This window comes from Staurois parvus, unplaced genomic scaffold, assembly GCF_062004578.1.
Source record: "Staurois parvus isolate SC_StPar_1 unplaced genomic scaffold, SC_StPar_1.0 ptg000655l, whole genome shotgun sequence".
NCBI classification, from domain to species: Eukaryota; Metazoa; Chordata; class Amphibia; order Anura; family Ranidae; genus Staurois; species Staurois parvus.
In genome coordinates this window covers 1028422-1045925 of record NW_028318451.1, presented here as the reverse complement: position 1 = coordinate 1045925, position 17504 = coordinate 1028422, and the positions used below count along the sequence as shown (strand labels likewise).

The following is a 17504-nucleotide window of genomic DNA, read 5'->3' as shown; positions in this document are numbered from 1 at the left end:
GCCTGGAACTTCTGACGCAGAGCCGAGTCCCTCAAGGCCCTCTGGATCTGCCCCCATGAAGAATGCAGGGCAGCAAGATGGTTCTCCACAGCCGGAATGTCCTGTGGTGAGAACCTCTCAGGTAATACCGCGGGTTGGTACCCATAGTTGGCCATGAAGGGAGACATCCCGGAGGAGGAGTTGACCGCCGAGTTCCTGGCAAACTCTGCCCAAGGCAGGAGATTGGCCCAATCGTCCTGATGGTCCGAGATATAACATCGAAGGAATTGTTCTAAGGCCTGATTGGAACGCTCCGCAGCCCCATTGGACTGCGGGTGGTAGGCTGAAGAAAAGGAGAGACTAATACCCAACTGGGAGCAGAAGGCGCGCCAGAATCTGGACACGAACTGACTCCCGCGGTCTGAGACAATCACCTTGGGCAACCCATGCAGGCGAAAAATCTCCCTGGAAAAGACCGTGGCCAATTCTTGCGCTGTTGGTAATTTCCTGAGTGGAATACAATGGCACATTTTGGAAAAACGATCGACGACCATGAGAATAACCGTATGACCCCGAGACACAGGGAGGTCTACAATAAAGTCCATGCCCAGGTGTGACCAAGGATGCTCCCCATTGGGAATGGGTTGCAGAAGACCCATTGGAAGATGCCGTGGAGATTTATTCTGGGCACAGATCGAACATGCCGCTACATAAGAGGCAATGTCGGCACGGAGAGTTGGCCACCAGAACAACCGAGAGACGACCCAAGACAACTGGTTCCTCCCCGGATGCCCGGCAGTTTTGGAGTTATGGTAGGTACGCAGCAGACGGGTGCGCAACCCCTCGGGTACAAAATATCTACCCTCCGGTCTCTCGGGAGGAGCGTCAGTTTGAGCCGCCAAAATCTGCTCCCCAATGGGAGAAGTCAGACTGGTGCGAATGGCAGCCAGGATCTGATCCGGAGGTATGACCGAGGTTGGCTCAGAGTCCTCCCTGGACAACTCAGAGTATTGCCGCGATAATGCATCAGCCCTGACATTCTTGGAACCAGGCAAACAGGAGACCACATAGTTGAACCGCGACAAGAACAAGGCCCATCTGGCCTGACGGGGTGTCAATCTTTTGGCCTCCGAAAGATAAGTCAGGTTCTTATGATCGGTAAGAATGAGGACCAGAACCGCGGAGCCCTCGAGCAGGTGCCTCCATTCCTTAAAAGCCAGAATGATTGCCAACAACTCCCTATCTCCAATCTGGTAGTTGCACTCTGCAGAGGAAAGCTTCCTGGAGTAGAACCCACAGGGAAGTAGGGGTCCATCGGGTGACCGACGTTGAGACAGGAGAGCGCCTACTCCCGTCTTGGATGCATCAACCTCAAGGACGAAGGGCAATCCAGGATTGGGATGAGACAGTATCGGAGCCGAAGCGAAGGCGGATTTCAGAGCCTCGAAAGCTACGATGGCCTCGGATGGCCACTCGTAAGGATCACTGCCCTTCTTGGTTAGGTCTGAGAGAGGCTTTGCCAGCGCGGAGAAGTTCCTGATGAACTTCCGATAGTACTTGGCGAAACCCAAAAAGCGCTGAATGGGCCGAAGACCATTGGGACGAGGCCACTACAGAACCGCCGCAACCTTCTGAGGGTCCATGGAGAATCCCTCCGCAGAAATGATGTAGCCCAAAAAGGCAACTTGGGATCGATGGAATTCGCACTTCTCAAGTTTACAAAAAAGTTCGTTCTCACGTAATCATTGCAGCACCTGCTTGACATCCTGGATATGGGACTCCATGGAGGCAGAGTAAACCAGGATGTCATCCAAGTAAACTACCACGCACTGCTTCAACAAGTCACGAAGGACATCATTTATGAATTCCTGAAAAACTGCGGGCGCGTTACACAACCTGAAGGGCATCACCAGGTATTCGTGGTGACCGGTTCTGGTGTTAAACGCGGTCTTCCACTCATCCCCCTGTTTGATTCGTATGAGGTTGTACGCCGCCCTAAGGTCAAGTTTGGTAAAGACTGTTGCTCCCTTAAGGCGGTCGAACAACTCAGTAATCAAGGGAATCGGGTAGGCATTCTTAACGGTGATTCGATTGAGACCCCTATAATCGATGCAAGGCCTCAATTCACCACCCTTCTTCTTTACAAAGAAAAAGCCCGCTCCTGCTGGGGAAGTAGACTTACGAATGTGCCCCGGGAAAGCGCAGCCGCAACGTACTCCTCCACGGCCTTATTCTCCGCAACCGAGAGAGGATACACCCTGCCACGCGGAGGAGTGGCACCGGGTTGCAAGGATATGGCGCAGTCGTAAGGAGGATGAGCAGGTAAGGTACCAGCGCATACCTTATCAAACACGTCCTGGTACTCCCCATAAATCGGTGGGCAACGCAGAGTCCGAGGAAGCACACAACACCTTAACCGGCCCACGGATGCACCCGGCCCCACATTGTGGAGACCACGAGAGAATCTCGGCCGTTTGCCAATTAAAGGTTGGCTTGTGCGTCTGGAGCCAAGGATACCCCAAAACCACCGAATAGTGCGGAGAAGAAATCACCTGGAAACAGGCCAACTCCCAGTGAACAGCCCCAATCGCTACTTCAACTGGTATGGTCTCGTGGGTAACCTGCGGTGGTTGCAGGGGCCTGCCATCTATCGCCTCGAGAACCAATGGGGTAACTCGAGCCTGCAGGGGGCTGTCCATAAACAACCCGCCGGCCCCAGAATCTACCAACGCCTGGGCCGTCACCGAGCCCTCCGCCCAAGAGAGGACAACGGTGATCAGTGGTTTATCTCTGCGGAACGCCGGGGACGAGGAGACTCCACCCAAGATCTGTCCCCGACAGGATCTCAGGTGCGAGCGTTTCCCGGACGGACCGGACAGGACTGCCGAAAGTGCCCACCAAGGCCACAGTACAGGCAGCGCCCCTCCCGGCGCCGAGCGGCCCACTCTCCCTCGGAAAGGCGAGCAAATCCCAGCTGCATGGGCTCACCACCAGACAATCTATCCCCAGGAGGCGTGGGAGGAAGGAATGGGTGGGACAGAAAACACAGGTGCCAGTCGATTGGAAGGCCTCCGCAGGCGTTCCTTGAGTGAAGGCCTCTCCCTGAGCCTGGTATCAATCAGGTAGGTTGGAACAATGAGGCTCTGGTGGCTGCGTTTTCTCAGGGTCTTTCTGATGCATTGAAGGACGAGATCGCAGCCAAGGAATTGCCTGTGGAGCTGGAAGCACTAATTTCCTTCCTGATCCTGATTGATACTCAGCCACACCCCTCTGGGGGATGGACCACAGAGACCTGAAGGCATAAAAGATTCCCACCATGCTCAGCAGAAATCCAAGATGGATGCCAGCACATGGAGTAACATAACCTCTTGGAAAAGGTAGGACCTTGACAACAGGAAACCCTTAGATCGCCCCAGATGTTAACCCCTTCCAGTGTCATTAGTACAGTGTCAGTGCTTTTTATTAGCACTGATCACTGTATTAGTGTCACTGGGGATGTGAGTGACAGTCTGTTCCCCCCCAGTATCAGAATGTCCGCCGCAGTCCTGTAGTCTCACTTTAAGTAGCTGATCGCCACCATTACTAGTATTACAAAAAAGAATTCCAGGATATATACTGCCATCTGTAGACGCTATATCTTTCATGTAAACCAATTAATTTACACATATTGGGATTTTTTTTTTAGCAAAGACATGTCGCACAATACATTTTGGCCTAAATATATGATGAAATTTATTCTCAAAATTGTTGGTCTTTTTTTGTTTACAGCGCAAAAAAATAAAAAACACAGAGGCGATCAAATATCCCCAAAAGAAAGCTCCGTTCGTAGGAAAAAAGGACATAAATTTCATTTGGTTGCAGTGTTGCATGACCGCGCAATTGTCAGTTAAAATAATGCAGCGCCATATCGCAAAAAATGGCCTGGTCAGGAAGGGGGGTAAAACCTCTGGAGGGAAAGTGGTTAAACTAGCAATGCCATAAAGGGAGACTATAATTAGTATGCACAATGTGACACATTCATGACTGTACAGGACATAAAACCTAAGGTCCACTAAGGGTGCCACCTTAGTCTATAGAGTAAGCTACCAAAAGTGTTTGCAATGAAATACACTTCATCAGCACTAACCTTTTACTGGCACCACCGACACCACTGTGATAGTAAATAACTGTGGTGACACCTCTGGGATGACCTCAACCACAGTGTCTTTTGAAGGAAGCATCTACCTGTTAATCTTGGTCGGTTGCATGACACACAAGGGGGAGATTCACTAAAACTGGTGCATCTGTGTATAGTAACCAATCAGCTTCCACGTTTTAATGTCAAAGCTTAATTGAATAAAGTTAAAACCTAATTGGTTACAATGCACCAGATTCTGTATGCACCACTTTTAGTGAATCTCCCCCACTGAGATCTGAGTGGTTTGTTTTAACTTTGCAAGACTCATGTGGACTCACTGCCACAATGTGTGGCAGCTGGTACCACAGGCAAAGTTGACTCGTAGTAGATATGACCAACGAGTCATTTAGACATCTAAATAAGCTCATTTTCATTCAGATGATTCCACGTGTTTATGGATGCAGTTTTCTACTCATGCGTTTATATACCTACAGACAACTTTTTGGGCATGACATGAGTTATGACAAAAAAAAAAAAAAGATTTGAAAACTAATACAGTTTTGACCCCTAAAACATTGTAAAAAGTGGATGCTAGAAATTAGATCAACTACAGAAATGTGTGAACAAACAATAAACGGTAAGCACCTTCTGCACAAAGACTAATATATATACATAAGTGAGCTGTAGTGGACTTTATATTTTGTCAGCAAATAAAAGTATTGCTATTAAAACAAAGCAGTATAGTTGAATAACTGAACACATAAAGAAGAAAAAAAACAGAATAAAGAATCTTACTTTTGAAACCTGTTCGAACCACTGCTAACACTACTTGAGGAAGATTGAGATGACACCTAAGAAGAAAAACCATTATTAAAATAAATGTAAACCGTGGTTTATTTTCTCTGTTTTATATTACATGGTTTTACAGAGTTTATGGTTAACATTCAGCAGCTCGACGTTAGGTAATGTCATAGGGACAGTGTGATCAGAGTACAAGAGTACCAGGAAAAGATGCTTGTAGAGTATAGGAATTTGGAGGCAATTGTGGTGGAGTTTATAGAAAAAATATGCAGGGTATTATTTGTATTATGAAACATTTAAGCTATTTGTCTAACAATAAAATACCTGAGAATCTGTAAGTGATAAACGATCTAGTCCTCTTTCTACAGATTTCCTAGAAGAACAGACAAGATGTAATGATTAAATTATGCATGACTGTTTTTTACCTACATATATTTGATCGTTACTAATAATCATTTTAAATTGAGAAAACGGAATAATATGATATGAGTGCCAATTGCAGAACAGAAGATGATTTTAACAAGAAAGACAATAGTCAAAATTAAACATTTTCTGCCCAAAGGTTTTTCTCATTGTCTAACTCTACAACCATGCCATGTTTAGCTACCAGAGATTGATAACTTCTGTGCACAGGTCAAATTACTGTTAAGTGATATGAAAGTTGCCTAATCAAGTAATGGAATCCACTAATGTTGCCTGTACTCCACAGTTGACCGTTGACTGATTGTCAAAGTTAGAAAACCTGTCCTAGTTAAAGGACATGTTTACCTTTGGGAACATATTTTACCTGTTTTAAGGGTGTAATATGTAACGTGTTCCCGCTCCTGCAGCCAGTTGGGGATCTGAGCTCCTGGTGTGACAGCAGTACCAGCTGTCACTTTTTGAAAAGAGTTTTGTGAATGAACTACAAGTATCGACATCCTTTGCTTATAGTTCTCAATGAACTACCACGGCACTGTTGAGCACTGTTGTAGTTCATTGATTCTTCCTGCCAGAGTGAAACTGCCTGCTCATACGATGTAGAGACAGACAGATTACACTGACAGCCTGTAGGAGTCCTGCATGGCACCAGCGGTCTGCTGATTTGCTGGTGCAATCCTTTCCAGGCTCCTAAAAAAAAAAAAAAAAAAAATAGTAAATGCACATTTTTTTACCTGCAAAAAAAATGTGCAATCTTTTTTTTTTTTTTTAAAGCTGAACTTATCCTTTAATGTTCCTCCATGAATGAGACATGTGGTATGGTTAGTGTCACCCTCTGTCCCTCATTTCCTCACCTTATATAAATTTGATAGTACTGCAGACACAACTTCTAAGGTATATAGATTGTTCTGGAGCAATCAGAAGATACAAAGAACTAAAGATGGTTCAGTTGCTCTTGCATGTCTGAATGCCTTCCAATTAACAAAGTCCCCCTGTCCCTCTTTCCTCATCCCTCATTTTGGTCTGACCCATATGGTTGTATATAAAATGCACTATTTATCTTTCAAAAAGTGTTTCACAGTGCTAAACCTTTCATCCAGTTTCTAAATGGTTGCATTTGTAAACGTCAAAAGCCAGTATAAAGGAATAGTACACTTGTGGGTTTAAATTATCCTTTTTTTTTTTGTTTATTTCTCTTTTAAGCTGGCGTGACAGGGGGTGTGCCCTATGCCTACATACATTTGCTGAGAGGTGTCCCTCATTCCCATCTCAAAAAGTTGGAAGGTATGTGTAGAGCATTGCACCATAGTTGATGCCATGCAGGTCTCCTGCAGATCTGTCAATATATCTGCTTGCCCATACGGAATGTACGAGCAAGCAGATATACTGACAGGAAGAATCAATGAACAACCACGGCGCTCCACAGCGCCATGGTAGTTTATTGAAAACTACAAGCTGACAGCCGCAAAGGCTGTCGCAACTTGTAGTTCACTCATTCATGGAACTCTGTGTGGGCAGAACCCTGCATGACCATGTTGTTATCAAATCTGACAGTTCGGGGGAACTTCTCCCCATACTTCTGTTGGGGGGGGGGGGCAGAGGGCGGCAGCTGCAGCTTTGGGAACATGTTACATGTACCACCCTAAAAACGGGTGGAACATGTAACATGTTCCCAAAGGTGAACTTATCTTTTAATCCAATGGACTGGCTTGTTGTATCAGCTTTTTGTTTTTTGCTGCATGCTGGACCTCTAACCCATGGCACAAAGTGGACCAAAATTGATCATACACTACCCACCAAACATAAACCTAGCACCCACAAGATTGGAAGTCTTCCTTCACAAAAGACACCAAACTGCAATATACCTTCAAAACTGCCAATATGTTCTTTTACTATAACACACTAGTCAACAGTTGGAAGTCCAATCTGGTGACCTGTGTCACAATAAAACCCAAAACAACTACATGTCAGCAACACTGGAAAAGAGTACTACACACAAGCTAGGCTGGAGAAGAGTCAGGCAACATACAAACCACAGAAACCTGACCTGTCTACAAATGTGACCAGGATGGTTTTTGCTATTTCTATATTTCCCCTTTTTTTCCTCAAGTTTCCTCTGTTGGGAATACTAAAATAAGGGTACAGCAATAAGCACCCTTGGAGTCACTATAGAGCCTTAATGTTCAGCTTGGCAATTTTGACTCTTAAGCAGCAGGTCCTTAGAACAGTTAAGGTGGCATTATTTTATTATATGAATTATTTCTGGATTGATTTTGATCTTAGATCAAAACATAAACCTGATATGCACAAGTATAAGTCACAGCCATGCTTAAGTTGAATACACACTGTTCAACGTTTGGCCAATTACTGAGGATCCAGGAGAAATTCACTACCTGGGTGGCCTGATTGGCAACCTCCTGCCTGACATCTTTTGATTGAAAAATCCAAGCAGCCGGGCAGAAAACTGTTGGAGGCTGCACCCGATCAGATGTTGCTATTGTTTGTGTATTTTGACAGATGCTGGCCGAGGCTGTCAAAATACAATGGACACAGAAGGAGACTCCCTCAACCATACTGTAAAGTGTGGATGGGCAGCCTGATAAGATTTTTTTCGTTGAGCCTGCAGGTTGAATAAAAAAAATCTGTATATGCATACAAAGCATTAGATATATATTAGATATATATCTTAGCAGACTCACATACAATACATTTTCGCAACAGCAGAAAAAAAAAGAATTTTGACCAACTTGTAAATTCCATATCTTAGAGTACAGTACAGGACAAAAGCATGCTATTTATAGACCCTGAGTTATAGGCTGGTACCTTCAAGTGATTGGATTTTAGGAAATGCCCCCTGGAGGTCCCCCTATAACCCTACCTCACTCCACGAGTCCTCAGTTTTTTAGCAAGCACATGAACAGAGGGGAGGTTTGCCTGTAACCTATACTATACTATCCTATGGAATTTACAGTTAAGTCAAATTTCTTTCATGTTTAGCAAACAGTACAGGACACAAGCTTGATATTATAGACTCCGGGATGCCCCCAAACAATAAATGAGAGTGGGCAACAACAAGGAAAACAGAACTGTGCCAACAGGCCCAACCATAACAAGGATCAATGGATGCAGCTGTATCTGGAAGATAATGGTCATCTACTTGGTAGAACTTGGAAAAGGTATGAACAGAAGACCAGATGTTAACCTTACAAAGCTGGGTATAGCACAGCCTTGATGTCAACATGCCCAGAAAACTCCTACCAACTTAGTGCAGGAAGTGCTTTATACTTTAGGGTGTAAGCTCTTGAGATAAGTTGTCTAGCAATGGTGGATCCTGAAGCAGGATGTCCCTTGGTCCAACCTGGTCCACTGTAACTATGTAAATATATACCATACCTGGAATTCTTCCCCAAGGCCATTGCGTGAGATCTGGGAGAAACCAGTTTGTTATCTGGAAAAAAACGTTCACTTGGGTTGTTTCTAAAATGAGGACCAAGCATTCCAGACAAAGAGAAAGTTGGGGAGCAGTTTTTTTAGAAGTTGCTTACCCAACCAAAAGCTTGAAGTATCTGAATAGTCCTGTAGACATTTGCAGTTAACTGGAAGGGAGCTGAGTCCTTCAGAAGAAGGTCATCTAGGGTTCTTAAGAGGGCAAGAAGAGGCGCAAATCTGACTGTCCTGGATCAGATTTTGGCTGGCTTGAGAGAAAAGCAGTGATGGGGTAGAGTTTTGAACTTTATTTTGTACTCCTTTTTAAACCATTGACTGAACCCCAGGTCTAGGTGTCTGTGACCCAGAGAACAGTTCAATAAACTAGGTGACCCTATCTTACCTGTCCTTGTTGATGGTCTCTATATACTGTAGGATCTACCAATGAAGGTGTCTTTATGGTCTAGGTTCTATAGAGATGGACCATAGCCCTGATCCTGTATAGCACCCTGTGGCTAACTACAGGAGTTGTGCCAAAATCCAAGGCGTGCACCCATGGAGGATCCACTGCCTGCAGCAAGATTACGGACTGTCCCTACAGTGTGGTGTCTGGGTAAGGCTCCTAAAATTTTAAAGAGGTTGCACTGACCCAGATGCACTGCTTTTAATGTTATGTCTATTGTTGTATTAGAAGACAGTGTAGAGTTGATTAGAGAATATGAAGTAAAATAGTAATCTAATTAAGCTAAAAAGTGATTTCTCTGTAAGGGAGAAGATATCCATTACCTTAGCACACTAGCAAAAACTGAGAACTCATAGTGTGGGGTAGAGTTATAGGGGAACATCCAGGGGGTGTCCAATCACCTGAATGTACCAGCCTATAACCCAAGGTATATAAATATCAAGCTTGTGCCCTGTACTGTACAATTAAGCTGTCTCTTTATAAGGGACTTTTCTGGACAAAGCAAGATCCACTTATCTGTCAAAATGTCAACTACACATTCAGGCTCCATGCACTCTAGTGGTTTTCTAAGTTAAACAAAACGCTAGATAAAAGATGCTGGTAATAGCATTTTTTTGTAGCATTTTAGTAGGGTTTAGAAGCTTTTAGAATTGTTAGAGTTTTATTAACTTTTTTACAGTACATGTAGAAAAAAGCTAGAAAAAAAGCTGTTAGGAGTGTTTTAGTAGCATTCAGCATTTTTTCTGCTGAAAAAAAATGCTCCAAAAAACTCTACAAAAACATTTTTTTCTGCTCCTAAAAAAAGCTAATAGCCTAAAGTAGTGTGCACTGAAGCATAGGATAAAACTATTTAGCTACTAGGATAAAAAAAATGCTAACAACAGCTTCTAGGAGCCTAAAAAACCACTAGTGTGCATGGTGCCTCAGTCTGTGAATCCCCCATTCTACCACATCTCTAAGGTATCCTATCACATTCATATCTGGTAACTGGCCTATTTGTGTGGCTCAGCTGAAATCTAGATTCATCAGAGCCTACATATTCTGAATCTTCATGTATCCAGTTTTGGTGAGCCTGTCTGTACACACAGCAGTCTCAGCTTCAGCTTTCTGTTCTTGGCTGACAGGAGTTGAACCAGATGCAGTCTTCTGCTGTTCTAGCACATCCGCCTTAAGGTTTATGTGCTGTGCATTTAGATATGCTGTGTGTCTTATCACAGTTTTGAAATGTGGTTATCTGAGTTAGTGTAGTCTGAGAACTCAAACCAGTCTGGTCATTCTCCTTTGGCCTCATCAACAAGGTGTTTTTGCCTGCACAGCAGCTGCTCAGTGGATGTTTTTTGTTATTTGCATCATTCTGAGTAAACTCTAGGAAGTGTTGTGTGTGAAAATCCCAGGCGATTAAATTAGTATTAAACCCTCAGTGTTTTATAGTTTAATACATTGAGCACATGTGGAGCCAATAGGTTAGCTAGGAGGAGGGAGGGGTAGGGGAGTGTCTTGTCATCCTAGGCTATGGGGCTGTGTGTTTCTATTGATGCATGCAGTTTAGAGAGACAATCTGAATGCAAGGATGGCTCTATAGGAGGAGCAAGAGAAAGGCACCATCCTGAAACATGAAACCTGGAGCAGTGGCCATGGCATCAGCTTAAGCAGGAACATAGGTAAGGATTAAAAGATGAAGAAGCTGCATAATCACTAAGTCGTTGTACAGCTGCTGAAGTGATTAAACAAACTGAGGCTTTAATATCACTAAGGCTCCTTTCACATAACCGTTCCAATCTATCTTACGTCTTAATTTTACTTATGCTACGCCCCTTGACTCTGCTCACTCACCGATAAACAGCGGCGAAAATAATTATTTGATCCCCTGCAGATTTTGGAAGTTTGCTCACTTAGAAAAAGAAAAAAAGGGTCTATAATTTCTATCATAGGTGAATTTTAAATGATAGAGACAGAATATCAACCAAAAAATCCAGAAAAAACACATGATACAAATGGTATAAACTGAGTTGCAGTTCAGTAAGTAAAATAAGTATTTGATCCCCTACCAACCAACAATTATTCTAATTCCCACAAACTGGCTATATGCTCATGTGGGACACAGATTAGTCCTGTCAATTTAAGAAGGTGCTCCTAACGACAGCATGTTATGTGTCCACAGAATCTCTTCCATTCAACACTCATGACCATGGGCAAGACCAAAGAGCTGTCAAAGGACATCAAGGACAAGACTGTAGACCTGCACAAGGCTGGAATGGGCTACAAGACCCTCAGCAAGAAGCTTGGTGAAAAGGAGACAACTGTTGAAGCGATTACTCGCGAATGGAAGAAATACAAAATAACCATCAGTCATCTTCGGTTTGGAGCTCCACACAAGATTTCTTCTCATGGGGTAAGGATGATCATGAGAAAAGTTAGGGATCATCCCAGAACTACATGGAAGGATCTTGTGAATGATCTCAAGGCAGTTGTGACCACAGTTACCAAACAAACCATAAGTAACACAACAACCATGGATTGAATACTGCAGCGCCCGCAATGTACCCCTCCTCAAGAAGGCACATGGTCAGGCCCATCTGAAGTCTGCCAATGAACATCTAAATGATTCAAAGAAGGATTGGGAGAAAGTGCTGTGGTCAGATGAGACCAAAATTGAGCTCTTTGGCATTAACTCGACTCGCCGTATTTGGAGGAAGAAAAACACTGTCTATGGCCCTAAGTACACCATCCCTACAGTCAAGCACGGATGTGGAAACATTATGCTTTGGGGTTGTTGCTCTGCTAAAAGGTACAGGCCAACTCTGCCACATTAAGGGGCCAATGGACGGGGCCATGTATTGTAATTGTATCTTGGTTTAGAACCTTTTTCCCTTAGCCAGAACACTGAAGATGGGTCATGGATGGGTCTTCCAGCATATGAATGACCCAAAACATACCGCCAAGGCAGCAAAAGAAGTGCCTCACATAGAAGCACATTAAGGTCATGGAGTGGCCTAGCCAGTCTCCAGACCTTATTCCAATACAAAATTTATGGAGGAAGCTGAAACTTCAAGTTGCCAAGCAACAAGTAAGAAACCTTAAGGATTTACAGAAGATCTGTAAAGAAGAGTGAACCAAATCCCTCCTCAGACGTTTGCAAACTTGATAACCAACTACAAGAAACGTCTTACCTCTGTGCTTGCCAACAAGGGTTTCTCCACCAAATACTAAGTCATGTTTTGCTTAGGGACCAAATACTTACCGTATTTTTTGCTCCATAAGACGCACTTTTTTTCCCCCAAAAAGAAGGGCAAAAAGGTCAGTGCGTCTTATGGAGCGAATATGGAGCAGCCGATCTGGTATTTCTGCCGCCGCCACCGTGTCAGAATACCGGAATGGCCGCTCAGCTCTTCTTTGCAGCAGGACCTTACTTGTTTCTCGGTCCAGCGCTGTACAGTCTTCCTGCGCCGGAATCTTTAGTGTGAGCACCTGGCTGTGACAGCCGTTTGCCCACTGCACATGCGCGAGAAGCGCTGCGCTTTGTGAATGGTCCGGAGTCTTCTGGGACACATGACAGATCCCAGAAGACGCTGGGCCATTCACAAAGCGCAGCGCTTCTTGGCATGCGCAGTGGGCACCCGGCTGTCACAGCTGGGTGCCCACACTAAAGGACAACTGTCAAATTCAGGTACCTGCTCCCCTACCCTCCCCAAAGGTCCACAGTCCCTGGTCATCCCCTGTACTATCTGCAGTCTCTTGGTCATCCCCATGTACTGTCTGCAGTCTCTAGGTAATCCCCATGTACTGTCTGCAGTCTTTGGACATCCCCTGTACTGTCTGCAGTCTCTGGTCATCTGTACTGTGTCCGCAGTCTCTGGTCATCTCCTGTACTATGTCTGCAGTCTCTGGTCATCTCCTGTACTGTGTCTGCCGCCTCTGGTCATCCCCTGTACTATGTCTGCAGTCTCTGGTCATCTCCTGTACTATGTCTGCAGTCTCTGTTCATCTCCTGTACTATGTCTGCAGTCTCTGGTCATCTCCTGTAGCATGTCCACAGTCTCTGGTCATCTCCTGCACTGTGTCCGCAGTCTCTGGTCATCTCCTGTGCTGTGTCCGCAGTCTCTGGTCATCTCCTGTACTATGTCCGCAGTCTCTGGTCATCTCCTGTACTGTGTCTACAGTCTCTGGTCATCTCTTGTACTATGTCCACAGTTTCTGGTCATCTTCTGTACTGTGTCTGCAGTCTTTGGTCATTTCCTGTACTATGTCAGCAGTCCATTGGTTCAGAATATTTTTTTTCTTGTTTTTCTCCTCTAAAACCTAGGCGCGTCTTATGGTCAGGTGCATCTCATGGAGTGAAAAATACGGTATTTTACTCATTAAACTGCAACTCAATTTATAACATTTGTATGAGGTATGTTTTTTTTCTCGATTTTTGGTTGATATTCTGTTTCTATCATTTAAAATACACCTATGATAACAATTATTATTATTATTATTATTATACAGGATTTACCCTTCATTTCTTTGTAAGTGGGCAAACTTACAAAAGCTGCCAGGGATCAAATAATTATTTTTCCCACTGTACATACTACTCATTTCAAATTGTTAAAAACTCATGTGACCACAAACCAACAGTTTAAGACACTTAACAAGATAAATAACTCTTTTCATGCATGGTATAAAATAGATTAAAGTGATTGTAAGCCCTCACATTGTAAAACAACCCATTCCATTTAAAACAGAAATGGAATGCAAAACATTTGTTTATAGATATAAAAACACTACATACACGTTTTTTTCCTCCTTTTTTTTTTAGAAGCAATTACATAGCCTCTGTCCTCAGCTGCATACACAGCCACGTCATTCATTCACAGAGTTCTGTGAATGAATGAACTACAACTCTACTTCATCAATGAACTGCAAGGGCACGCACGAGAGTCCTCATGGACCATTGACTCTTCCTGATCTTCTGTAACTATCTGCCCATATGGAGGTACGAACAGACAGCTGTACTAAGTATCTGCAGAGCCTGGCATTGCACCTGCAATCTACTGCAATGCTTTACAACCTGAAGTGTAAAAAATAATGAATGCACATTTTTTTGCCTGCAACATCATATTTATTTTTTATTTTTTACAAGAGGTGAGCTTAACCATTAAAGTAGAACTTCACAAAAAAGTGGAGTACCATTGATCCTCTCCCTCCCCTAGCCTGTACTGGAGGTGCTGATTTTTTTTTTCACAACCTGCTCCCAAATTTTGGATGGCAGCACCAGGGATCCATCAGTGGTGAAAAGAACTGGATATGGACAGACAGTAAGTGCTAGACTCCATTGGATGCCTCCACATAACTATACTTTTATTTTCCTCATCAGCTCAAAAAGCGGAACTTCCTTTTGGGTAAAGATCAACTTTAAGAATACGTATATATTTGAAAGTCCTGGTAACAGACTCTCTCCCTAAAAGTAAAGAGAGTTTGCAAAACATTCCTTTACAGAGATCAGTCAATGGCAAATTGCTGTAAGCCCCATTTGATTTTGTATGCATACAGGCTTCTGCTGACTCCAGACCCCTATGCTATACAGCATTCACCTTCCATTTACCTTCATATACAAAATACCGCTTTAAGCTGTGACATTTTCCTTGAATTCTTCAGTAAAATGTGTATACCTGATTAACCTCTCATCTAGCTGCAATCACTCTTTAATATGATGAGTAGATTTTTGCTGAAGTTAATCAAGAGGAAACACTTTCCAAGCATGGGTAGGAAATCTTAGAAGAAGGAGCAGCGAGAATGCGATTAAGTGAAATCAAGGGAGGAAATTAGGAGAAGGGCGGGGACAACAGACAGTGACTACACAAGGAGACAGGCATTGTTAGAAACTTGCTATAACCTTTAGCAGTGAAAAATTCCAAACCATAGTGCTTGTCAGACTAGACTATGTAGGTGACTGATAAACAAAAACCTACCTTTCTGGATTTGAAGGTGTCGGACATGACGTGTGAAAAGTAACCTAAATACAATTAAACAGTATATCATAATATAAGAAACGCATTGATATAAATATTAAACTGATCAACCTTAACTCTTTCGCTGCCACTTTAAACCTCAAGTTGGTCAAACCATTGTTGAAATATTTAACTTTTTTCTATTTTTCATTTACAGCTTTCAGTGTTTGTAAAAGACCACACACACCCCTCCCCCCCAAACCATACATTTTCTGAAAGCAAAGGACCAGTACAATTTAAAGATGGTGCTACTAATCTTGTAAGTCCCATTATATTTCGAAGGTACACAAAACTGTACTGTGTTAGGCCTCGATCAGAACGATTCTGGCCATTCATCCTTCCACGATTAAGTGCCATTCATCCTGAAGGAAAGCCCAAATGTGGTGCAATTTTGCAACAATTTTTGCACTACAAAACACACCTGCCTCAGGGCCAAAATTTGGTCTCTGAGCTTCTGTGGCTTGACAAATGTGCATGGGTAAGTCCAGTCAAGTGAATGGGCTTCCCCATGTGCAACACATGGAAATGCATGTGAAACGCACTTTTAGATATGTGAACCGGGCCTTACTGTTTGTGTTATAGTAATATCCAATCTGCAGTGCCGTGTGTGTGTTGTGGTAAAATCATGCAGGCATACATTTTATCAAAACGTGGTACAATACATGCGTTGCAACATGCTGCCACACATAGAGATAAATGAATGTAATTTTAAAAGTTTAAAAAAAACAGCACTGCAGCACACGTGCAAAGGCACAACAGCACATGCACACTGATGCTGGTTTTCATGTACATTAACATGCCCGCATTACAGTAGCCCATAAATAAGCAGTCCAAAGTACATAAATCGCACTTAAAAGGCGCACTTTTTTTTCTTTTAATGCAGTGCACCACTATGCATAGTAATACGTGTTGTTGTGCACTGAAATGCATGCGTGTTAGCAAGGTGCAGTGGGGTGCCATTAACAATGAATGGCTCTACAGCACCCTAACAAGAAGTATTTGTGTGCTGTGACAATGTGCACATGGGTGCACGCATTCCCACATCACACCAGTGTGAATATAGAACTTGCATTATCTTTATTATTTTTAATGTGTTTATTTTAATATTGGGTGGGTACTTTAGTGAAATATAAGGGGTCCATACAGACCTCTGAAATTTCACTTTTGAAATAGAGAAAGATTCAAGGGCACAGAGCCCTTAAAGATATACTAAAGCCTTGTTTTTTTGTTTTTTTTTTAAACAAACAAGTTATACTTACCTGCTCTGTGCAGTGGTTTTGCACAAAGCAGCCCGTATCCTCCTCTTCTTGGGTTCCTCACCGATGCACCTGGCCCTCCCTCCTGCCGAGTGCCCCCATAGCAAGCAACTTGCCAGTGTGTCCATTCACACCGCGGCTCGGCTCGGCCCTGTCCCCTCTCTCTCTCCTCTTCGGCTGACTGGCTGTGATTGACAATGGCTCCCGCTGCTGTCTCAGCAAGGAAGAGACCCGGGACAGCCGAGGCTGCCATACACATCGCTGGATCGCGATGGGGCTCAGGTAAGTATTGGGGGGAGCTGGGAAGGCTGCTGCACATGGAAGGTTTTTTTTTACCTTCATGCATAGAATGCATGAAAGTAAAAACCTTCAGCTTTTACAACCACTTTAATATATTTCTCTATTGCAGCCACAGCTGTACTCAGTAAAGCAAGCCATAGACGAGTGGAAAAGCGAACAAAATTCTTATCAATTGTCAGATCATTTGTTTTTCACATCATTAGTATGCCAGCTGCAACACACAATTTTTGTGCCACAATCAAAAGTGCCTGATCCAACATACTGGATTTTTTTTTTTAGACAAACTAAACAAATGATGGCACAATAGTATGTGCCATTTTCAATCGAACAATCGGTTTTCGACTCGTTTATGGCTGGGTTTACACTTACAGAATGTTTCCTGTTGATTCACAAAAGAAGATAGAGTAAAGATGAATGACGATTCATGTTTGTTAACTTAGTATTGGAAGGAAGTAGAAGGACAGCAGCAGGAGGGATTTGCAGGCACAGCAGAGACAGCAGGCTGTGCATGGGACACAGAATGGACCTGTTGGGTGACACCTGCCTGTCACTGGACCCTCGCTGCTTTTTGTTCAGCTAGCCGGCTGAACAAAAAAAACAGAGCTTATTTTCCCATCCACATATTCAAGTTGGATGGAGAAATCCTCCTGCTGCGTACCCATCAGATTAGAACTGATCAGTGATGCAGCCCATTGGTTGCATGCATTGATTGACTGCTGTTTTTACAGCAGGACCATTCAATAGAAGCTGGT

General features: G+C 43.5%; 1 protein-coding gene across 2 annotated transcripts in view; it reads right to left on the bottom strand.

Moving 5' to 3' along the window:
• LOC149448845 (interferon-induced, double-stranded RNA-activated protein kinase-like) overlaps nucleotides 1-17504 on the bottom strand; it is a 143769-nt gene that overhangs the window by 40295 nt on the left and 85970 nt on the right. For both annotated transcript variants that reach the window (XM_089694188.1, XM_089694189.1), the window contains exons 17-19: nucleotides 15158-15201; nucleotides 5222-5270; nucleotides 4892-4947 (exon numbers count right to left, since the gene is read on the bottom strand). In XM_089694188.1, the coding sequence (XP_089550314.1) occupies nucleotides 4892-4947; nucleotides 5222-5270; nucleotides 15158-15201 (149 nt within the window). The remainder of the gene's footprint in view (nucleotides 1-4891; nucleotides 4948-5221; nucleotides 5271-15157; nucleotides 15202-17504) is intronic.